General features: G+C 44.8%; 1 protein-coding gene across 6 annotated transcripts in view; it reads left to right on the top strand.

Annotated features, from left to right (window-relative positions):
* Ctps2 (CTP synthase 2) overlaps positions 1-24,872 on the top strand; it is a 125,660-nt gene that overhangs the window by 78,958 nt on the left and 21,830 nt on the right. For all 6 annotated transcript variants that reach the window (XM_042268977.2, XM_042268980.2, XM_042268978.2 and 3 more), the window contains exons 15-16: positions 15,125-15,180; positions 18,209-18,305. In XM_042268977.2, the coding sequence (XP_042124911.1) occupies positions 15,125-15,180; positions 18,209-18,305 (153 nt within the window). The remainder of the gene's footprint in view (positions 1-15,124; positions 15,181-18,208; positions 18,306-24,872) is intronic.

Raw genomic sequence — 24,872 nt, forward strand, 5'->3', positions numbered from 1 at the left:
TAGTCTCTGCATGGGGAGAGAGAACAACTTGGCTTGCTATCTGATATTTGCTCATTTTCCTGATCCTCACAGGGTTAATTATTATTTCTGTGGACCTTGTTTCATAGATTATCATGTTATGTGAGAGTAACTTCATGTTAACAAAACCCCGGAGCCCATAATTTAATTTACTGAATGTATCTTGAGGGCCTGTCCTGCACATAGGCACCGTGCTGGATTCTGCAGCTATAACAGGACTGGACAGGAAGCAAGCCTGTCTTCCCAGGGCCTCAGAACAAGTGAGAAAAGGATGAATGGGGAGGACAAGGTGCGGCAGGGCCTGGGGAACTCTGGTATCCAGAGCCATTGCCGGGAAGTTACAAGAATACCTTCTGGGGCAGAGGATGTGGTTCAGTGGCAGAGCCCTAGCCCCACGTGTGCGTGACCCTGTGTTCCAGCCCAACATCATAAAAAGCAAGAGCTGGGTGGTATGATGGCGCCTGCCTGTGATCTCAGCACGCAGAAGGTAGAGGCTGGAGGATTAAAGTCATATTCAGAACCCGAGACCCTATCTCAGCCCCCCGCCCCCAAATAAAACAGAACACCTTCCTAACTCAAGGAAGAGTAAGATTGAAAATACTCTTTTCTGTGAGCCGGGTGGTGGTGGTGCACGCCTTTAATCCCAGGGCTCCGGAGGCAGAGGCAGGCGGATCTCTGAGTTTGAGGCCAGACTGGTCTATAGAGTGAGTTTTAGGACAGGCTCCAAAGCTACACAGAGAAACCATGTCTTGAAAAACCAAAAAAAAAAAAAAAAAAAAAAAAGAAGAAGAAGAAGAAGAAAAGAAAAATACTCTTTCTTTCGTTTAAGGATGGTGTAAAGCTTGGGAAGAACATAGTGCTTCTTGGCAAGCTTGAAATGAAAAAGTAAGTAGACAAGTGGCCAGCCTTCCCTCCTTTCTGCAAGAGGCCATGGCCCTGCATGTTCCTTTACAGATGCCAAGAGCTTTCTCTTCATGGCTCTTAGTGCTTCTTTGCCTTTCAGTTGTTTTCAAAGTCTTTGAACTTTGTTTTTGTAATTGTCTAAGTGACAAAAACCAAAATAGTTAGTGAAAAAGATGATCAAAATTATGTGTTGTAAAAGATTTGGTGATATTTCATTAAACTTTTATAAAAAATCAAAACAAAACAAAACATTGTGCTCAATATATTCTAAGATTTTTTTTTCGAGACAGGGTTTCTCTATTTAACAGTCCTGGCTGTCCTGGAACTCAATTTGTAGTCCAGGCTGGCCTTGAACTCACAGAGGTCCACTTTGAACTCACAGAGGTCCATCTGCCTCTGCCTCCCAAGTGCTGGGATCGAAAGTGTATGCCACCACTGCCTGTCTAGAATCTTTACCTTCTGAGACATGTCCATGACTCTGAATTTTATGAAGCTTAAGCATAGCACCAAAGATAATTTTTTATAGAGACATAAGACCCATATGGAGCATATAATTCATCTGTTGTATACAGTTCGTTGGTTTTCATTGTTCTCATGGAGCTGTCCAGCCATCACTAGAGTATCCACAAAGATGTGCTACTATCATTAGTGTCAATTTTAGGTCATTTTCATTACCTCCAATAGAAATTTCTGTACTCCAGCTGTTAGCACCTCTGCTTCCTCAGCCTCTGGCAATCTTTGAGCCACTTTTTTAAAAAATTACCTATTCTGGCATTTTAGTGTAAGTGGAACCACATGCAATAAGGTCTTTTATGTCTGATTTCCATCACTAAACACACTGTTGTCAAGTTTCGTCCATGCAGTAGCATGTATCAGTATTTCCTTTCTTGTAATGGCTATATATATATATATATATATATATATATTAGTCCATTGTGTGCTTGTACCACAATTTAAAAAATCTACTTACAAGCTTCTGGGCTGTTTTTACTCAATGATTTATTAAACTTGATTGCTTTAGTTTATTTGTTAGTTTTTTTTGACACAGGACTAAGATGGCCTAGGCTGGCCTCGAACTCACTGTGCAGTCAAGGATGACTTTGATCCCTCTGTCTTCCCTTGCCTTTTGAGCTGCCACTCCCAGTTTCTACAGTGCTGGGGAGCACACCCAGGGAACTTGCTCCCCAACTCAGCCACATCCTCAGGTCCTGAGTACCTGAGTTTAAATTGTGCTTCTTTCTTTCCAAAAGGCAGGTGGCTTATGTGCCTGTGGTCTTTAGCCAACCTTCTCCCCCCTCCCCTTCGTGAGACTTGCTTCCTTGAGGTCTTTGGCAAGGGTTGTAAGGGATAACAACTCTCCCCGTGGTTCCATTGAATGTCTTTTATTAACAAACAAACATTGTGTGGGCTTTGGCTCCCTAGTTGACAGATTTTGTAGGATCTTTTGTAGGATTGTTTTCATAAGCTGGCACATTTATGTTGTAGGCTTCTTCTCTAGTCAGCACATTTTTGCAAGGTTGGTATGAGCAAAGTACATTTGTCTATGCTACCTGAAAAATTGTTTTATCATTTTGAGCTGGGTGTAGTGGTATGCATCTTTAATTCTAGCAATTGGGAGGCAGAGGCAGGTGGATCTCTGTGAGTTTGAGACCAGTCTAATCTACATAATAGTGAGTTCCAGGACAGCTAGGGCTACACAGAAAAACCCTATTTCAAAAACAAAACAACATACAAACAACAAAATGATTAACCATTTTTGATAGAAATTTTTTTTTTTTTTTTTGGATTTTCGAGACAGGGTTTGCGGCGTGCTCCTCGACCAGCGAGGAAGAACGACCACCATGCGAGGATCCTTCTCAGAACACACTTTATTGGAGCGCCTCTTGATTAAGGGAGAGCGGGAGGTGAGGGGCCCCGAGGACTAAACTGCCGCTGCTTATATAGGGAATCAGGCAAACGTGCCGTACTGTGATTGGGTCCTGCCAGAATGCTAGCACGGGGAGCCACGGGATAGGCTGAGGACATAAGGCCAATTACCATGCTCGTGCATCATAGCCAAATATGGAGTTGTTTACAGCTAGGCTACCAGGAAGCCAGCGCCATCTTAGAATGGCGGCTCCCTACATCTCCCCCCTCTTTATTAATTAAGCCGCAGGAGAGAGTATAGGTCTGATTTCTGCAACACAAGTATTTCATCCAATCAGGTCCCCACCTCATGATGTGTTGACCGATCGAGGATGAGTTAACTGTGCATAATTGCCTGCATACCTTCCCGAGTGCAATGGACCAACCAGTCCCTGGGGTACAAAGGCTATGCATGTAACAATTGTCCGCATACCTTCCCGTGTGCAATGGACTAACCAGTCCCAGGGGTGCAAAGGCTATGCGTGTAACAATGGTCCACATACCTTCCCAAGTGCAATGGACTAACCAGTCCTAAGGGTGCAAAGGCTATGTGACTCCATGTGCAGTCAGACTTGCTCTCCTTGAAGGAAGGAAAATGTCCTACACTTCAAGTGCAGTGCACGAGCCTGGCATCCTGTGCTTAATTGTCCACACACCTTCCGGAGTGCAATGGACTAACCAGTCCTGGGGGTGCAAAGGCTGTGTGGATATTATCTGGGGGGAGGCGCCACACTCCAAAGCGGCCAATGCTTGAGTGATAATGCCCTTGTCCTTTTGGTACGTGCTCGCAAACGGCAGACCAACCACAGACAAAACACGCATCCTCCAAGGCAGCATGCCAAAATTATACCCACTCCCACCCATTCTTTAAACAGGGAAAAGGTAGAAGCAATCCAGGAGGACAGTCCCTCCGCCATGCTGAGATCCATTCGTGTGGAGTTGATGGTCACCACCGCCACTCTGTTTCTCCAAGGTCTCTTCAAATTCTCCGGACCAATTTCCTATAAGATAACTGGACAGTTGTTTAGACAAATTCGCTGCTCGGGAACCATTTTGGAATTGCACACTAGTGACACAAACTAGGCATCCTCCACTCACGGCCCAATTGGGCCAGCTGCCAAAGGATGTCAACTTGTTCTTGTACCAAGTCAATGCACTGGTTAAGTACCATAATGCCACCTTTCAACTGTGCATTTAGGGAAGTAGAGGTATGAAGGATGGTTTGGAGCCATCAACTCCTTCCACCTGAAGAGGCTGAAATGGCCAACCCTGCATCTCTGGAGACAGGGACCAGCTGCAGCAGTTTGAACCTCCACTGCAAAAGTGATGCCTAGCACCTGGCCCCCAGCCAGCACAAGGATTCCCCATAACCTCTCTGAGAATGATTAGAATAACAAGTAATGTGTGAACACCATAATTCCCTCCTTGGAGCATAATTAAAGGAGCTACGTCAGAGCAGCTAGCATCCATTCGTGCAACTCGTGTGGTCGCAAGGACTGCTGCCACTAGGCCAGCATTACTTAACGGTCCCCCAATTTCTCGGCAGGCTTTTAGCCAAGCTTCTAATCCCTTTCCTTTCCACGGGGTAATGGCTCTTCGACATTCTTCAGTGCTTTGCTCATATACTAATTGTTGAACCAGAGGCATAGCTGTTTCTACATCTCCAAATATCTTTCCTGCAGCCTCTACCAGATCTTTTAATTGTTTATAAGGCACAGGTTCATGATATCTGTTGTTTGTTTGCGGATCTTCAAAGACTGGAAACGCGGACGCTAGCCGCGCCCAGGTGTCTCTCCTGATAAAACGACAACCTCCACCTGTTTGCAGATACGAAGGTGTTGCCGAGGGTGGATGTGGTCCCGAAGGCGCCGTTGGTTCCACATTCACCCCAGCAGAAACATTATAAGGAGGAGGTCGCTGCCGCCCATGTCTCTCTTCCTCATATTCAGCGGCAGCTTCCTCTAAATCCTCCTCCTCATCAGGGTCTAACTCACCGTCTAATACTGGATATCCTTCCTTTTTAGGCCTACTTAAGTTCTCCCCTTTAACGTCTGATTCTGATAGACTATCCTGGTGCTTAATTAATGCCTTGCGTCCCTTTCTAATGATTTCCACATTGCGTTCTTCCTTGAGACATGCATATACAAAACAGCAAAGAAGAACAACAATTGTCATAGGAATGAACACAAGAGCAAGCACAAATGGATTAATCCCAGCAATCAGCATACCTGGAGAACTTACCGACGTCATCGCCGTTCCTGGCGAACTTACCGACGTCACCGCCTTTCCTGGCGAACCTACCGACGTCACCGTTCCTGGAGAACTTACCGACGTCACCGCTCCGTGTGCTGAGTTCTGAATCCTCCTCGACCCCTCACCTGGTGTCCCGTCCCGGGTTTCAGCACCAGTTGCGGCGTGCTCCTCGACCAGCGAGGAAGAACGACCACCATGCGAGGATCCTTCTCAGAACACACTTTATTGGAGCGCCTCTTGATTAAGGGAGAGCGGGAGGTGAGGGGCCCCGAGGACTAAACTGCCGCTGCTTATATAGGGAATCAGGCAAACGTGCCGTACTGTGATTGGGTCCCGCCAGAATGCTAGCACGGGGAGCCACGGGATAGGCTGAGGACATAAGGCCAATTACCATGCTCGTGCATCATAGCCAAATATGGAGTTGTTTACAGCTAGGCTACCAGGAAGCCAGCGCCATCTTAGAATGGCGGCTCCCTACAAGGGTTTCTCTGCGTAGCTTTGCGCCTTTCCTGGAGCTCACTTGGTAGCCCAGGCTGGCCTCGAACTCACAGAGATCCTCCTGGCTCTGCCTCCCGAGTGCTGGGATTAAAGGCGTGCGCCACCACCGCCCGGCCTAGAAATCATTTTTATGCTATTCTTTTTTTTAGAAAATTTCAATTTGATTTGTAGGCCTGTACTTACAGTGCTTTGTACTTAGGGGGAAGCAGGAACATAAAGAACTCCTTAATAAAAGATTGCCCTCAAGCAGAACAAAGCCTGAATACTTTTCTCTTGAGGGACAATTCGTGTTCTTCTTACATCATTTGTTAATCCAATAAGGGCTGTGAAAGCTGAATTCATTCTTTCTAAGTCAAGGATTATATGTATAAATTTATTTGGACAAAGGTACCGGTAGTCGTCATTTACTTTGTTTATAAGAATTGTATTCACATGAGCTTGTTTTTAGAAGCTCTGTGTCCTGTGTGGATGTGTCCTCTGAGATTGTATTTTTGTTTTGTTTCCAGGGCTTTAGGAGATGAGAATGTAGCTCAGTTGATAGAATGCTTGCCTGTGATGTGTGAAGCCCTCCATCCCCTGCCTTGAATGAGCTGGGCCTCCTGGTGGGGGTGCATACTTGTAATCCCAGCACTCAGGAGGTAGAGGCAAGAGGATACAAAGATTCAAGGTCACAGCAGATAGTGGTGGCCCATACTTTTAATCCCAGCACTCTGGGAGGCAGAGGCATGCAGATTTTTGAGTTTGAGCTCAGCCTGCTCTACAGAGTGAGTTCCAGGACAGCCAGGGCTGCACAGAAAGACCCTGTCTCCAAAAATTAAAACAAAACAAAACAAAAGGCAAAAAGAAAAAAAATTCAAGGTCATACTTGGCTACACAGCAAGTGAGACCTGCCTGTCTCAAAGTGGGGCAAAGCCCTTAAGTAGAAGGGCCAATGATGGTGTGTGTGTGGAATTGTCAAAGCTGGCTTAAAGGTCACTAAACATCAGCTGTTTCTCTAAACTGTTTTTGATGCTCTAAGTTTGTATATCTGTGGTCTTTTCTGAACTTTATCATGCTTAATCTCTATATTCTTTTATTGTTACCATAATTTCATGTATCTGGGTTTTGTGCCTTTTTAGATGTTTAGTATGTGTATATATATTTTAAAAATTTAAATTTTTTATTTTTTGAGAATTTCATGCATGAATGCTGTATTCACATCATTTTACTTCTCTCCAATCCAGCTTCTCCTGTGTACTCCCCTCCCCAAATTCGTGACCTCTTCTTTGATTATTATTGTTGTGTGTGTGTGTGTAACCTACTGAGCCCATTTAGTGTTGCTTGTATATGTTTAGGGCTGAGCACTTGGGATTGAATAACCTGTCATCAAGCTTGTCCTTATAAAAAAAACCTGATCTACCTTTTCTCAGCAGCCATGGTCTACACACACAGACACACAGAATTTTTGTAGTTTTGAGCCGGAGTCTCATGTAGCCCACACTGGCCCAGAACTCACTCTGTAGGCAAAGAACATCTTGAACACCTGATCCTCCTGCCTCTGCCTCTCAGATTACTTGTCATTGTCCTTGTCTCTGTCCACCTTCTCCCACCCACCCAACTCCCGGTAGCTCTTGTTCCTCAGGCTTGCTTTGAACTCTTGGGTTCAGGCAGTCTTCTTGCCTCAGTCTTCTGAATGCTGAGGACTCCAGGTGTGTACCAGTGTACCTGGTACCCGGCGCCGGGCATATAGTGTTGAACTGAGTTAAGGAACCCGAATGTGCTGATTCATTTCCTACTGATAACCACTTCAGATTGGTTCCGGCATTTTATAAGACAAATGCTGACTGGGAGGGACATCTCCACACAGGCTTTTTTTTTTCCTTGGAATGTTTCCTTAGGACAGATTTCCAGGAGTTGGATTATTAGGTCCAAGGCTATGAGCATTTATGACCGATAATTCTGCCAGACTGCTTGAAAGAAGGGTGAGTAGGTCCAGAATGACATGAGCCACGCTGTTGTCCTCCATTCCCCAGTTCTCTGCTCTCGTGATTAGGTCCCTTGCTTTGTTATCTTTATTGCTGCCTTTGGTTTTGCAGTTTCCCACTGCTGCACAGCCACCTTTCTCCCCTCCAGCTGTCGGTTTGCTAGAGTGTAGACTGCTTAGGCCTTCCTGTCCCCAGGTCTTTCACCCAAATCATCCAAACCATTGCTTGATACATTTTTCTAAGAAAGGACCATCCATCATGCTGTACAGGTAGGCAATATAACTTTATTGATGGACACTGAAGTTTAATCTCGTATCATCTTCTGAGTCTTTTGAAAATTTCCCCAACCATTTGAAATAAAGGAAGCAAACAAAGACGAGGAGGAGGGGTCATTGATGGTGATGGGCTGGGCCATGAGGTCAGCGGAATTGTGATCTGAACAAGAAGCAGCACATGGTAGGGAGAGGAGTGAAAGATGGCATTTCCTCCCTTTCTGTCTGCCTGTTAACCATCCTGTTAAGTGCAGAGAATAAAGACCAAGCCATTTAATACAGCGTCTCTATATTTTGGCAGAGGAAATGGTGGGCTGAAAGGCAAAAGGCCATCTGGGAGGTTGGGAGAGTCAGAACCAGGCCTTGTGACACCGTCCATATGGTGGCTTCTAGCCTTCTACTGAGAGTGCCCCTCTGGCCCTACAGTATCATTGTTAAAAAATACTTCTGAAATGTGTGTGTGTGTGTGTGTGTGTGTGTGTGTGTGTGTGTGTGTGTGTGTGTGTTTGGTAGAGGGGGTTGAACTTGAGCCTCAAGCAAGCACTTTGCCATTAGGCTACATTGCCAGTTCTTTTTCCTTTTTTATTTAGAGATGGGGGTCTCATTAAGTTGCCCAGGGTGTCCTTAAATTCACTCTGTAGCCTAGGTATGCCTTAAACTTTTTTTTGGGGGGGTGGGGTATTTTCGAGACAGGGTTTCTCTGTGTAACAGTCCTGGCTGTCCTGGAACTCACTTTGTATACCAAGCTGTCTTTGAACTCAGAGATCCGCCTGCCTCTGCCTCCCAAGTGCTAGGATTAAAGGCGTGCGCCGCCGCCACTGCCGCCGCCGCCGCCGCCGCCGCCGCCGCCGCCGCCACCACCACCACCACCAAGCCTACTTTGATTGATTGACTGATTGATTTTTTATGATTGTCTATACCCATTTTCTTTCTTTAGCATCAAAGCACATTTTTAAGCACACTAAACTTTTCAGATGTTTTTTCGGCCTGGACCTGACTTTTTGTGCTTCTACAGCCGTCTCCAACCTCTTGAACCAAACTGCTAAGCAGTAGCTAGGTCTTCCACTTAGCACATGGCCTGGTGGCTGGCTCTGCCCCCTTCAGGTTGGTGAGAGTGGAGCCTCATGCCTGCGGGGCCTGGCCCCGAGCTGGTCTATCTGCCCCAGCTCTGGGAAGTTTCTGGGTCCACGCTGAGGTAGGTGTTTCTACTAGTCTCCTGCCACCGAGTAGCATGCCACTGCTCATAAACCCCATTCAAGTGTTCAGTAGCAGGCCTCTAAAAGAGCCATGCCTTTGCATGCCAGGAGCACCAAGCCTACTCAGAACTTTTTTTTGTCTGCAAATAATGACATGGAGATTTATTATTAATTTTAAAAGCTCAGCCTTAGCTTAGGCTTGTTCTCAACTAGCTCTTATAACTTAAATTAACCCATTTATATTCATCTACATTCTGGCACATGGCGTTACCTTTCTTTTGTCCTGTACCTCCTATTTCTTCTCTGTCTCTCTTTGGCTACTCCTGCCTTTCTTCTTCCCAGAGTTCTCTCTCTCCCTGGAAATCCCACCTATTCTCCTCCTGTCTAGCTATTGGCCATTTAGCTCTTTATTAAACCAGTCAGAAGGTTCCTTGACAAAGACACATCTTTACAGTGTAAACAAATATTCTGTAACAAATGGGAATCAGTTGGGCTGGGGGTATAGCTCACTGGTGGAATATTTGCCAATCATGTCTGAGGCCTTGGTGAGCCTCTGCACTGGAGTGGGTTGGAGTGAGGCTGGCTTGAGGGGAGCAGAGCAAATAACCTTTGTGTCTTACAGGTTCTCTCTCTTCCCTCTAGTCCTGTTTTCTCTCTTTCTTAGATAAAGAGGCTCGGGGATATAACTCAGTGGTAGAGTGCTTGCCTAACATGCACATGGCTCTATCTTCAGCATCCAACAAACAAAATCCTTGAAAGATAACAAAGTACTACAATGTTTAAACAAAGCAGGGATAGTGTGTTTAAATTGTGATGTTTTATCCCTGAAAATTTGACACACTGGGCTGGAGAGGTGGCTCAGTGGTTAAGAACACTGGTTGCTCTTCCAGAGGAAATAGGTTAGATTGCCAACACCCACATGGTGGCCCACAATTGTCTCTAACTCCAGTTCCAGAAGATCAGATGCCCTTCTGGTATCCTTAGGCACCAGGCACTCCAATGGTATACATTCAAATGCCTGATAAATAGGCAGGCAAAACACCTGCACCCATAAAATAAATTAAAAGATATGTAAAACTGATGTTAAAGCTGACCACAAAAGCATACACTTAGGGAAAGGGAAGCTGCTTAGATATTGAAAATTAATGAGTTGTTTCATAAAAGCGGGAGGAGTAGCGTTAAAGTTCAAAAGTAGCAAGGAAAGGAGAAGGCGAGAGGCAGGCCCTGATCCTGTCCTTTTGTTTCTTTCTTTGTGGTGCATAGGTGACAAGTGTTGTCCTTGAGATACATCGCTAGCCCTTGGGTTTGGGGGGCTGCCTTTCACTATGTAGCCCAGGCTTGTCTGGATCGCTCCATCCTGCCCTCACCTCCGGGGGGGCTGGGGGTTCTAGGTGTGTGCAGCTATGTTCAGCTCCTGACTCTGTACTTTCCATGTACCAGGAATGAAGAAGATGCCATGTGCAGCATTTCAGTTATTCCTCTCACACCCTAGGACCCGTGACCATTTTACATAGACCAGAATCTTTGTCATCAAGGTCACTTCTTAGAGAGCCACTGACCCACTCTTGACCTCCACATGATATGGAATGGCTGGAACTTAAAGAGGAAAAATCCAAACAGTCCTCAAAGCTAAAAGTCCCTTTTGCTGATAGCAGGGGTCTCAGAAACTAAGACCCTTCCTTCCCTGGGCTCCTTATGAAAGTGACTTTGGCTGGCCATGGTGGCGCAAACCTTTAATTCCAGCACATAGGAGGCAGGACTCTTGACTTTGAGGCCAGCCTAGCCTACAGAGTTCCAAAACAGCCAGAGCTATACAGAGAAATTTTATCTCGAAAATCAATAAACAACAACAACAACAACAAAAAGTTTCTTTGTCTGCAAGGGAGGCACACAAGTGCTGGATGAATATTGGATAGAGGGCTTGAGATAGCTCACTTGATAAAGCACTTGCCTTGCAAGTATAAGTGATGGCACAGTGAAACCACTGCAGTGGACCACTCCATGGGTAGAAGGAAAGGTTTATTGGGGACCGAAATGCCAAGGCTAGGGAGTCGGGTGTGGTGAGAAACAAAATGACGGAAGAGCAAGTGGATTTTAGATGACAGGATAACTGGAACCTGTTGAGTCTGTATCATGTTACTTGTCTATTTGTTTTCAGGTCTGTTTGGCACTGGACAAGCAATTGTTGTGCTCTTCCTGGAGAAGTCCATCTCTCCCGCTCCCAGCTTTCCTCAGTTCTTTGTAGGGTTGGGGCAGTGTGGGCTTTCCCCCATCCAGTTGGACATGTTCATTATTGTCATCCTTGTTCAGCTCACATTTGGACAGTTGTGTAGTAGGACTTAATGAGTATAATTTCTGATATTACTATTTTTAAAATTTAATTTTATGTGTACGAGTGCTCTTCACTGCTGAGCCATCTCACCAGCCCCTAAGCTCATTCTTAACACAGAAGTTTAAAGATATCACCATGGGCTGCTTTTCTGAGTTTATTTCTACTAGATTTGTAAGCAATCAAGAAAGATTTTATATGCATAAAATAAAAATTCCAGCCGGGCGGTGGTGGCTCACGCCTTTAATCCCAGCACTCGGGAGGCAGAGGCAGGCGGATCTCTGTGAGTTCGAGGCCAGCCTGGACTACCAAGTGAGTCCCAGGAAAGGCGCAAAGCTACACAGAGAAACCCTGTCTCGAAAAACCAAAAAAAAAAAAAAAATAAATAAATAAATAAAAATAAAAAAAATAAAAATTCCAAACAGCTGCATGTGGTGGCTCAAACCCGTAATCCCAGCTACTCCAGAAACTGAGGCAGGAGGATCATAAATTCAAACAGAGCAAGTTTAAGGCCAGCCCAGGGAATTTAGTGAGACCTTGTCTCAAAGACTTTGCTTTAAAAGTAAGACTGACAATGACAGTGTAGCTCAGTCAGTGATAGAGCACTTCCCCAGTGTAGGCAAAGGCTTGGGTTCAGTGTTCAGTGCCAATAAATAAGTAAATACCAAAATCTCCAGAAAGGTCCTATCATATACTATGTACATTATGTATGCATGTTTCATTTATTCCTCACAAACCTGTCACTACCTACTGCGTGCTAAGTGTCGGTCTTAAGAATCAGACAGATCCCTATTTTGTCTTTTACCACATAGAACTTATGCTCTACATCCTTTCCTTCTGTTTCTATTTCATTATCTAGAAATAACAGTAACAGTTATAGGTTTGATTTCTTAACTGTTCTAATACTTGCATTTATTTAATCCTCACAATGACCCTATAAAGTAGGGATAGTCAGTTATAATTCCCATTCCACAGATGGGGAAAACTGAGGCATTGAGGCTGGATCATTTACCCAAAACACACATCTGTTAATGGTGTAGAGGGATTTAAAGCCATCCAGTCTGGCTTCAGAGTCTCTGTCTCCTCCTCCTCCCTCCCCCTTCTTGTCACCTGTGAGATAGACACCTTAGCAAATACAGACTGCCTTAAGCTAGATAATAGTTCATAAGCCATGCAGTTTCTGAAGTTCACACAGAGTTGGCATAAAGCCTCCTTCCCTGCTTTCCAACTGTGTATCACTGTGCTGATTCCCATTTTCATTTGATTTTTATGAACCAATAGTTTTAATACAAAGGTGGTTCCGAATTCCCCACCCTTTGGCAGTACATCAGATGGAGTTCCCAAAGGTGCCTTTTGCCCCAACTCTCCCCACTTTTCTCTAAAACACTTTTTTTGGAGTTTTTGAAACAGGGTTTTTCTGTGTAGCCCTGGCTGTCCTGGAACTCCCTCTGTAGACCAAGCTGGCCTTGAACTCAGAGATTTGCCTGCTTCTGCCTCCTGAGTGCTGGATTACAGGTGTGTATCACTACCACCCAGCTTCTCTAAAACTACTTCACTATTCACTGTTATTCATTTCATCACCATGTATATGGGCAGAATTGCAGCTAGAAGCTTGATTATGATCTTCACTCACACAGTGGCATATAATTGGCATTTTTTTGTCCCCAGTCAAAAGCTCAAATGAAGTCACAAGGCATTAATTTGGTTTTTCTCAGTTGAGACTTCCTATTCCAGCTTCATGATGTCTGAGAGTCTATACCACTCTGTCTACTGAACAGAGCATGGCTCCTGGTTCTGGTAGAGCTTGACAGTGACTCCAGCACTTTTTGTCCTTTGGTGCATGTTGGGATCTGTACCATGAGGATTGATGCTGTGGAGATAGGCACTGCTTTCTTATGTAACCTAGTTGAGTGGAGTTGGCGGATGGAACTGGCTCTATCCATGTGGTCCTGTAGTCACTGAGCATCCGTCTTGTAGGTTGCTGTGCCCAAGGTCTTGCTGAAGGTGCTGCTCCGAGCTGTGGTGGTGCAGCTACATGGCTGTTTATGTGCCTCTTGGCTTGATTTGCAGCCATGCACTCCTGATTAAGAAGCATAGGTAAATGGGGTGATATTTAAGCCACCAGTTTTTTTTTTTTTTTTTTTGGTTTTTCGAGACAGGGTTTCTCTATGTAGCTTTGTGCCTTTCCTGGAACTCACTTGGTAGCCCAGGCTGGCCTCAAACTCACAGAGATCCGCCTGCCTCTGCCTCCCGAGTGCTGAGATTAAAGGCGTGCGCCACCACCGCCCGGCTTAAGCTACCAGTCTTAACACTTAGCTTGTTTTCATCTGTTGTCTGTTAAATAACACAACAGTGAACATCTTTGTGGTTAAATCTTTGTCTTTATTTCACCCCCCCCACCCTAAACCTCTGGCAGTACTAGGGAATCAAACCTAGAATCTGTCTCTTAGAGTTGTGGCGTGCATGTGTGCGTGTGTGTGTGTGTGTGTGTGTGTGTGTGTGTGTGTGTGTGTGTGTGTGTTTATATGATTATGTTTGTGTGCACATATGTGCCACAGTGCATGTATAGAGGCCAGAGAACTTTTGGTTCTATTCTGGCCTTTGACTTCACTGAGGAAGGTCTCTCTTATTTCAGTTTTTGTGCTGTGTACTCCAGGCTACCTGGCTGGAAAGCTTCCAGACAGTTCTCCTGTCTCCCCCACCCCCCACATCTTGCTGTAGGAATGATGGAATTACAGATGTGCACCACATTTGGTGTTTTACATGCGTTTTGGGAACTGAACTTGGGTTGTCAGGCCTTTGAGGCAAATGCTTACATGTGCTGAGCCATCTCCACAGCCAAGCCCAGGACCGTGTGCATGCCAAATTAGCACTCTAGCACTCACACACACCACCACTGAGCTACACTCCTAGTCCAGAAGTCGAATTTTAGGGTCAAAGTATATTTTTAAGGTGGAATATGCAGTAATGTGGACACTAGGTGTCTTAGTTAGGGTTTCTATTGCTGTGATGAAACACCATGACCAAAAATCAAGTTGGGGAGGAAAGGGTTTATTTGGCTTACACTTCCACATCACAGTTCATCACTGAAGGAAATCAGGACAGGAACTCAAATGGCAAGATCCTGGAGGCAGGAGCTGATACAAAGGTCACGAAGGGGTGCTGCTCACTGGCTTGCTTCCCAGGGCTTGCTCAGCCTTCTTCTAGAATCCAGGACCCAGGCTGGGCCCTCCCCCATTGATCACTAATCGAAAAAAATGCCTTACAGCTGTATCTCAAGGGGGCATTTCCTGAGCTGAGGCTCCTTCCTCTGATGACTCTGTAGTTTGTATCAGGTTGACTCACCAAACCACCCAGTACAGTAGGGTAAGAAACTCTGCAGGTGGCTCTGGGGACGTGACTCGTTTGATAGAGTGCTTCCTTTGCATGCACAAAGCCCTGGGTTTGATCCCCAGTACCTCATAAAAATTGGGCATAAAGGCTGGGGAAATGGCTCAGTGGGTACAGTTCTCCTTGTAAGCAGGAGAACCTGAGTTCGGAACCTCAGCAGCATGTAAAGAGCTGGGCATGGTGGTGTGCTCTTGTGATCTTAGCATTGGGTAAGCAGGGACAAGAGAATTGCTGCAGGGATTTCTACGAGAAGACAAGAAAATCTAAATTGTTCCTTGGAGTCTGGTCCTTTCTGACTCTGTTGGAGACTACAGAGGTTTCCTCTACACTCTTGCCATGGATATATGCTTCTGAAGTTCATCACTCAGTGTTGATTCCATTCTTGTGTCTTCACAGGGAAGCTTTATGGTGATGTTCCTTATATTGAAGAAAGACACAGACATCGTTATGAGGTACATCTTTCATCTGAATTGCTGAGGGATGTGGGTACTTGGTGCAATGAAACCCAGCAATTGTAAGTGGGCCCTTTGGGGAAAGTGTCCAGCTTCGTAACATCTGTAGGTAAGGCTGCTAAATTTCCCTAGCATCTCTCACTTTTAGAGGAAGCTGTTGTGATAAAAGAGTAGATGATGGCAGAGCATCACAGAACCTGAATACAAATAAACAGACACAGCAAAAAGACTACCCTAGACCCAAACCAGCTCACCATTCCTCCTTAACCTCTGCCTCTTGTTTCTCAGGTTTGAGAAAGGTAGGTAACCTCCAGCAAGGAGCTAAATGCTTCCGGCCCAGGAAGGAGTTTCTGGATCTTGTATGGTGCATTGGAGCTCTCAAGAACCTCTTCCGATGCTCACATTGAGCTTGAGGCTTAGTGTGCTATGCCGAAGAGGAGTTAACAGCTGAGCAGGCAGCAGGCAAAGCATGGCATGTAGAACTGTGGATGGTCATTCTGGGATTAGTCAGCCAATCATGATGGGTTTGGCTTGGAAGACTAGGAATCTCTGCTTGTTGTTGATTCAAACCAATTGAACAATAAAGACATTTATTAGCTAGGTCACAGGCAGACTGGAAACATGGTACAACCAGGACTCCTGTTGTCTCCATGGTTCTCTTGGCCTCCCTTTTCTGTCTGATTTGCCCAGAGTGGTCTGTCTCATCATTGTAAGATGGTTGCCAACAGCAACAGAAGTATCACAGAACTTTCCTTTAGTATGATTTTTTTGTTTGTCTTTTAGTTTTTTTTTTTTTTTTGAGACAGGATCTTACCATGTAACTCTGGCTGGCCTAGAACTCCTATGTAAACTAGGCTGGCCTCAAATTCACAGAGATCTGCCTGCTTCTTTCTCCTAGGTGTTGGGATTAAAGGCTTGTGCCACCAATCATTTTTTTGAGACACAGTTTCATGTATCCTAGGTTGGTCTTGAACTTCATATGTACATGAGGATGACCTTGAACTCTTGATCATCCAATGCTTACCTCCCCAGTGCTAAGACCACGCCCAGTTTTACGTGGTGCTGGGGATTGAATTACCTTCTTGCATGTTAGGCAAGCACTCTACCAACTGAGCTACATCCTCAGTCCTAATTGGGTTAACTTCAATTATCTGTCAGTCTGTGAATTTGTACCATTGCTAGTGCCATACTGATCATTGATAGCCAAGAGGAATGGGTGGCTTAGTCACTGTTCTGTTGCTGTGAAGAGACATCATGACCGAGGCAACTCTTACCAAAGAAAGCATTTAATTGGGGATTTGTTTACAGTTTCAGAGGTTTGGTCCATTATCATCATGGTGAGGGCATGGTGGCATATATGGAGCTGGAGCAGTAGCTGAAAGCTACATCCTGATCTACAGGCAGAGAGAGAGAGAGAGAGAGAGAGAGAGACAGAGACAGAGACAGAGACAGAGACAGAGAGAGACAGAGATGCTTGCCTGGTGTGGACTTTTTTTTTTTTTTGGTTTTTCGAGACAGGGTTTCTCTGTGTAGCTTTGCGCCTTTCCTGGAACTCACTCTGTAGACCAGGCTGGCCTCGAACTCACAGAGATCCGCCTGCCTCTGCCTCCCGAGTGCTGGGATTAAAGGCGTGTGCCACCACCGCCTGGCTGGTGTGGACTTTTGAAACCTCAGAGCCCAGTGGCACACTTCCTCCAACAAGGCCACAGCTCCTAATCCTTCTAAACCTTCTCAAATAGTGCCACTCTTAATGACTAAGCATTCAAATATATGAGCCTATGGGGGGCATTCTTATTCAAACCACTACAATGGGTTTATCGTTTTTGGCTTGGCCAATTGGAGTCAACTTCTGGAATGAGACAGATAAGAGTCCCAAGATCGAGGGAAAGAAGAATTTCAATCCTCAATCAAACTTATGATTTGGGGGCCTGGGGAGATGGCTCAGTGGGTAAAGTGCTTGCCTTACAAGTGTGAGGACTAGAATTTGGGTTCCCAGCACCCACATAAGTGCTAGGCAAGTGTGATGGCCTGCCTGTAATCCCAGCATACAGAAGGCTAAGGCAGGATCCTTGGGGCAAGCTGGGCAAGCTCCAGGTTCAGTAGGAGGCCCCACCTCAGGAGGCTATCGAACAAGACACCCAACATCAACCTCTGGCTTCCATGTGCATGCACACTTGTGCACATACTTTCATACCCACGTGTATCCATAAACATGCAAACATGCTTATACACGTGCACACTATACACATACACATTTAAAAATTAGAAATTGGGGTTAGATAGTGTATGTTACTTTGTTACTTTGTAAAATACAGACAAAAGAACCTTAAGGAAGGATTTACTTTGGTTCATGGTTTAAGGAGAAATAGGCCATCATTATAAGGAAATAATGACGGGGGAGTACAAGGGAGCTGATACCATTTTTGCCAGTAGTCAGAAAGGAGAGAGGGAGGGAGGAGAGGAAGAAGAAGGGAGGGAAGGAAGGAGGAATGCTGGTACTCAGCTTATTTTCTCCTTTTTATTCAGTTCAGGGCTCCTGGCTATGGAGTAGTGCTGCTTAGATCAGGATGGATGTTCCCTTTTTAGTCAGTAACTCTTTGGAAATGCCCTCATACACATGCCCAGAAGTGTGTCTCCTCAATAATTCTAAATCCAGCTAAACTGACAACCAAGATTGGCCATCACCAATTGTTAAGTACACTTAACTCAGGGAAGCAGCAGATACAGGGATGTCTATAAGTAGTGGGTATCAAGGTTCTGATTCAGAATATTTACACTGCCATGGTCTTTTGTTTTGAATCCTATCTCTGAGTGATACAGCATGGACCTCCCAGGTTCACATGACTTGAATTAGACTTCATATCTCAAGTTCATCATGAATTTAAAATTAGATTTGGGGTGTTGAATATAGAAATTAAGTAGAGGGTCAATACAGTGGAAAAACCCACCACCTGATGCAGGACCTCTTCATAAGCTGTTTGTTTGGATTGCTCTGTAGTTCAAAGACTTGACTTTCTTGCATTTCCAGGTAAACCCTAACCTGATCAACCAATTTGAGAAGAAAGACCTTTGTTTTGTTGGTCAGGATACAGATGGAAAGAGGATGGAAATCATTGAATTGACAAGTAAGTGGGTTCTTTGTTTCTAGAAAGCTTCATGATGACCTACCACCTTTTGTCAAACACAGACTGATTTGGGATCCAGTTCATTCTCCCCTTCCCCAATTCCTCCATCCCTTGAAATACATACAGAACTTCAGAATGCATGGAAAACACATTGCATATAGTCCTTATCATTTTGGGACCCATTTGTCTGAACTTAGCATCAGTAGCTGAATTTTCCCAAGTCTACCAACTATACAAGTAGTAGGCATCTCTGCCATTTCCCCTCTCTCCATCCTGTGTCCTAAGCGAAATGCTCTGCAGAAAGCAGACAGCTTGTTGTCCGCTGCCTTTCTTCCTCTTTTCCTTGCTCTTGGTGGTAATTGTGGATGTCTACTGGATGGATGTCCCAGATCCTCTCCTGTCTCTCTCTTCTGCTTGTGCTCGAAGGGCAACCTTGGGTCACTCATTGAATTTCTAGACACTAATCACCACACTTGGAGATTTTCATAAGACCAATCAAGGTGGCTTATGTGGCTTAGTTGGTAGAATGTTTGCCTAGCATGCACAAAGCCCTGGGTTTTGTCCCCAGCACAGTATAACCTAGGCATGGTGGTACACTCCTGTAAAGTAATCCCAGCAGGAGGAGAAGTTCAAGGGTATCCTTGGTAACATATTGAGGACAGCCTAGGCTACATAAAGCCCTGTCTTAAAACAAAAACCAAAGAACTAGACTCCTGTTGAGGAAGAGCACAAAAGAGAACCTGTGATCGAAATACTTGGAAAGTTTTGACTCAGGGAGATTGCTTTGATCTAAAGGCCAGCATGGGCTTGTGGTGAGTTTGAGGCAGGTTTGGGTTACATGAAATAAATAAGTAGCACAGAAATTGTGTATGTCTGGGCTAGGAGACCCTGAAATCATAGGCCCCAAAGCACACATTTGTTACTGACAAGACATAAGGCAGCCTTCTTCTCATTCAGTCCTGCAAGGACATAGTATACCTGAGGTCCTAGCTTGTCTCAGCTCTTCATCTTTCCCAGGGGTCAGCTCTCTCTCTCTCTCTCTCTCTCTCTCTCTCTCTCTCTCTCTCTCTCTCTCTCCCTCCCTCCCTCTTGCTCTCTCTCTCTCCCTCCCTCTCTCTTCCTGTCTGCCCCCCCCCCTGTGTGTGTGTGTGTGTGTGTGTGTGTGTGTATACGCGTGTATGTTGAACTAATACTTTTTCTTTTTCCACATTTTTAAGTGATTAAAAAATTTTAAAAGAATATTTGTGACATGAGAAAGTAATTACATAATTATGGGACATTTGAGTTTCTGTGTCCATAAATAGTTTTATTGGAGATTGGTATAGGGGTAGAAAGGTGTGACCTTTTCCTCACTCCTCATAAAGGTCACCGCTGACATTCCTGCACCACAAGATTAATAAGAGAAGAGTAAGGGATGGGGATTTAGCTCAGGGTAGGAGGCCCTGTGTTCAGTCTTCCACAGAGAAAAGCATGTTCCAGTTAGTTTTTCTCTTGTTGTGATATACCACTATGACCAAAAGCAACTCGGGGAAGAAAGTGTTTATTTCATTTTACAGGCTATATTTAGTCCATCATTAAGGGAAGCCAAGGCAGGAGCTTGAAGCAAAACCACAGAGGAATGCTGCTAATTGGCTTGCTCCCAGGCTCACATCCAGCTAGCTTTCTTATACAGCCCAGGACCACCTGCTAGGGATGGTATGGCCCACAACAGGCTGGCCATTCCTACATCAATTAGTAGTCAAGAAAATCTTCCACAGACATGACCAGATGCTAATCTGATGAAGGCAGTAATTTAACTGAGCTTCCCTCTTCCCAGGTGTGTTAAGTTGACAACTAAGATTAGCTGTCACAAATCTACCCTTTGTCAATGGAACACTCAAACACATCGCTGTTAAGCCATAACTTTTCCTTTCTGGTTCCCAAGATCTCATGTTGGTATCACAATATATAACGGTCCCATTTTTAAAGTCTCAAAATCTTTAAAAATTTTAATGCTTTAAAAGTTCAGTATCTCGCCGGGCGGTGGTGGCGCACGCCTTTAATCCCAGCACTCGGGAGGCAGAGCCAGGCGGATCTCTGTGAGTTCGAGGCCAGCCTGGGCTACCAAGTGAGCTCCAGGAAAGGCGCAAAGCTACGCAGAGAAACCCTGTCTCGAAAAACCAAAAAAAAAAAAAAAAAAGTTCAGTATCTCTTTAAAAGTCCAAAGCTGCTTTACTGTGGGCTCTTGTAAAATTAAAAACAAACAAGCAAACAAACAAATGAGTTATATACTTTCTTATTTGAAGAGAGAAGAACCAGGTCACAGGTACAATCCGATCAAAGCAAAACCAAAATCTTACCAGTGTAAAAAACTCCATGTCCACAGTCTGGGACTCATTCGTGATCTTCTGAGTTCCTAAAGGTTTGGGCAGTCCCACTTCTCTGGCTCTGCCATCTACAGCAAAAGCTTGTTATAGGTTCGGGTTCCACACCTGCTACTGTCCTTGGCTGTTGTTCTAAAGTCCTGGAATCTCCAATAATCTGGCGTCTTCACTGCAGCTGGGGTTGCACCTTCATCAGTGGCCTTCTCTGGCTTCTCTTCTTGGATTCTAACTCTGCCACATGGCGTCAAGCCTATCTTCTCTCCATGACCCTTTCAGTTCTTCAGCTTTCCTGCTGCCGGACGGTGGTGGTGCCTGCCTTTAATCCCAGCATTCGGGAGGCAGAGGCAGGTGGATCTCTGTGAGTTTGAGGCCAGCCTGGTCTATAGAGAAAGTTTCAGGACAGCCAGGCCTACACAGAGAAATCCTGTCTTGAGAAAACAAAACAAACAACAACAACAAATACCATATAGACCACTCGTACACATTAATAAGGTAGACACTGACCAAAACTAACTGAGGGAGGAAAGGGCTTATTTCATCTTACAAGTTACAGTCCATCATCAAGGGAAGCCAAGGCAAGAATGGAAGGCAGGAGCTTGAAGCAAAACCCATGGAGAAATGCTGCTTGCTGGCTCGCTACCAAGCTCACATTCAGCTCCCTTTCTTATACAGCCCAGGCCCACCTGTCCAGGGCTGGTGCTGCCCACAGTGAGTTGGGCCTTCCTGTATCAATGAGCAATCAAGACCATGGTGGCCCACAGACATGACCACAGGCCTCTCTGGTGGAAGCAGTTCTTCAGCTGAAGCTTCCTCTTCCTAAGTGTGCCAGGTTGACAAGATTAGCTATCACAAAGCAGAACAAGTCTTTTTAGTTAGTTTCATGTGACCCAGGGGCCTTCAGAAATGAAGACCCCCAAATCCAGGGAAAACTCTTTATTCTTAGCTTTGAAGAGGAATAGGCAGTCCTGTGGAAATCTGATAAGGCATTATCATAGATGTGATAAGGTGGAATAGACGGAGGGGCCAGCTAGACTGTGCAGATTCTTGGCACCTCTCTGCAGCATTCTTGCCTCACATATGCAGGGCAGAATCCCCCTGGAATGAGGGTCTTTCCCCCCTGTTAGTTTTGTTTTTGTTTTTCTGAGACAGTTTCATGTATTACAGGCTTGCCTTCTTCAACTCAGTACCTAACTGAGGCTTGCCTGAAACTCCTGAACTCCTTGGCTCCACCTCCCAGATGCTGGGATCACAGGCGTGGGCTACCATGCCTGGCAGGAATCAGGGTGTTATGACTTACTTTCAGGCACGGTGACTCTGAGAGTTTATGTCGGCTCTCACTCACACAGGGAGGGATGGTCAGAGTGACCTTGCTTCTGACGATGCTTTTTATGTTGTAGTAAGAAAGATGCATAGTTAGGAAAGAGACTTCATGGCTTGCAATGCTTAAAATATTTATTATTCAGCCCTTTACAGAAATATTTGCAACCCCAGGTCTAGACCCACGGGCATACATTTCATTTAACAAACTTGAACACTTGGGAAATTTCTTCTTGATCTGTTTGTTTGTCTGGATGTTCTCTAGACATATTCATTTTATGTCAAAATAAATTGAAATGTTCTCCATACTTTTCCTTAAGATGATTTATATTAATGTACCATCAGTCTCCTCTCCTGGAAGTTTCTTACCCTCTCTGCCATTGACATTTGGAGTAAGATCATTCTTTGTTGTTGGGCTGTCCTGCATGCTGTATGGTATTTATCATCATCTCTGGCCTCTGGTCAACGGATACTAGTAGCAGACCTGCTTCCTCCTACCCCTTAGTTGTAGTGTTTCAAAAACATCTTTACAGAGTTGGGGGAAAGGTCTATCTTCCTGGCAGAGTGTTTGTCAGAATGCACAAGATCCTGGGCCCAATCCACAGTACCTCAATGCCAGGTGTGATGATGCATGCTTGTAATCCTGGTACTTGGAAGGTAGACTTAAGAGGATCAGGAGTTCAAGGTCATCTTTAGGTACACTGAGATCTACTTGGGCTACAAGAGACCTTGTCTCAAAAACCAAACCAAACTCAAATCAACCAACCAATCAGCCAATCAAAAAAAATTTGTAGACACTGGGAAGTCAAGAACCACCTCCCACCTGATCAAGAACCATTCTCCTAGATCAACTTGACATTGGATTATTAAGCTCTTCCCCCCCTTCACACCCCAACTTGTAATCACTTGTCAAGTGCCAGAGTCTGCTAATGCAGAGAACGTGTTTGAGATTGCCCTTCCAGTCCCTGCCACCTTAGCCTCACTTCATGATGGCTTCAAGTCTGACTTGTCCCCAAGTTCCTCCCTGCCTCTAGGTTCTCCCATCTCTAGTACTTCCTAAGCAGGACAGGGCTCTGGCTTTGCAGTCCAGCCATGCTAACTTGTTGGCAAAACCACTCTGGTTTGTTGAATGTGAAGTATGTGTTGGATACTCCAAAATGGTAGCCTGATCTGGGTTTGGTGGTGCATGCTTGTAGTTCCAGAATTTGTGAGACTGAGCAGGAGGATCACTGTAAGTTTGAAGCCTATCTATGTTACATAGTAGACTATGTAACAGCCAGGGCTACAAAAGGAGACCTTGTTCACAAATTAATAGCCAGGCATGGTGGCTCTTGTCTTTAAACCCAACACTCGGGATCTCTGAGTTCAAGGCCAGCCTAGTCTACATAGTGAGTTCCAGGACAGCCAGGGCTATACAGAGAGATCCTGTCTCAAACAAATAAACAAACACAAATACATAAAATATTAGAACGATGTTGGAGAAACTGCTTTTTCAACCTATGTGATTTAGACTTCCAGACTCTCTTTACAACTTGGCAACTTTTTCTCCTTCTCAGCCCATGTCATAATTCTCTGATTTAAAGGCTCTTTTCTGTCTTTTCCCCTTTTGATGGTCCATAATCTATTGGAGTACTTCAAGAATCTGAAACAGAAAGGGGGTGGTGTGAATCCCAAACCAGGAGGAGATGATGTTGGAGATGGCTGCCTTGAACACAGTAGCCTCTTACCTGGACTCTGAAAGAAAACAATGGACATTTAGTGAGCTCACTAGATGCTTGATCCTAAACCCCTGCTAGGGACTCCATATGTGCCTGTGGTGTGCGTCACAAAGTAGTTGATGGACGTTAATTCCCGTTTATGAAGGAGGCTGGAGTGCAGAGAGGTTAACTAACATGTCCAGGACCATTGAGCGAGGCATTGGGAGGTGGGGAGTAAACTCAGGTTGTAGCCTTCTTCTGTCCCCACCTTCAAGACACTTTAGTTTTCTGTATTTCCATTGGGTCTTCTGCCTAGAGTATATTTTGTGGTGGTTATTATTGTTTAATTTTGTGTTTTGGGGGGTTTCTTTTTGAGATACAGGTTATCATTCAGTAGCTCAAACAGTCCTAAAATACACTATTTAGCCCAGCCTCCACCTTGAGATAATTCTCCTGCTTCAGCTTCCCAAGTGCTGGCATTACTGGTGTAAGCCACCCTGTCTGGTTACTGTGGAGTTTTGGATGAGAATAGTAATGGTGTGTTTCAGGAGTCATTTTGATGTCAAAGTATGATCACTGATTGCTGTTGAAGGCTACCAGCCTCTCTTGGCTTGTGAGAAGAGGGCAGAGAATTTCTTAAGCAGCTAACTGTTTACTTTGTTCAAGTGCTCATTCTCTTTTCATTCTCCTGCTTCTCTCATTGTCAGCAAATACCGAGAGGCCACTTTCTTCACAAAGATTTAGATGCCCATTGACGCCTTCCGAGTTAATGAAGGCTGGGAAGGAAATGAGAGCTGCTGTAAAACCTTGCAGTTTTTGAAAGCTGACTGCAAGGGAATTCATTTTATGAAGGAAAATTCCCCAGAAGATTTTGATCTTAAGTACCCTTTAGAAGCCTAGCCACGAGTCTCTACCGTCCCTCAAGGATTCTGAGAGGAACAAGGCTTGAGATTTGTAGAATGTCAGAATCTGCTTAAAAGCGATTAAGAGCATTATTTTTAAAGGTACTTTGTTTGACTGATAGAACATCATCAAAATAAAAACTCTTTCACTATTCTTCATCTCCACCCAGAGAATTTGTTTGGATAAAATGATTCTGAGCAATGATCCATTCATTTAAATAGTCTGTCCCTGGCTCTGACATGATCTGTGTCACAGCATCTCTCTGTAGCTCTACAGAAACAGAAGTA

The sequence above is a fragment of the Peromyscus maniculatus genome, chromosome X, assembly GCF_049852395.1.
Source record: "Peromyscus maniculatus bairdii isolate BWxNUB_F1_BW_parent chromosome X, HU_Pman_BW_mat_3.1, whole genome shotgun sequence".
Classification (NCBI taxonomy): Eukaryota; Metazoa; Chordata; class Mammalia; order Rodentia; family Cricetidae; genus Peromyscus; species Peromyscus maniculatus.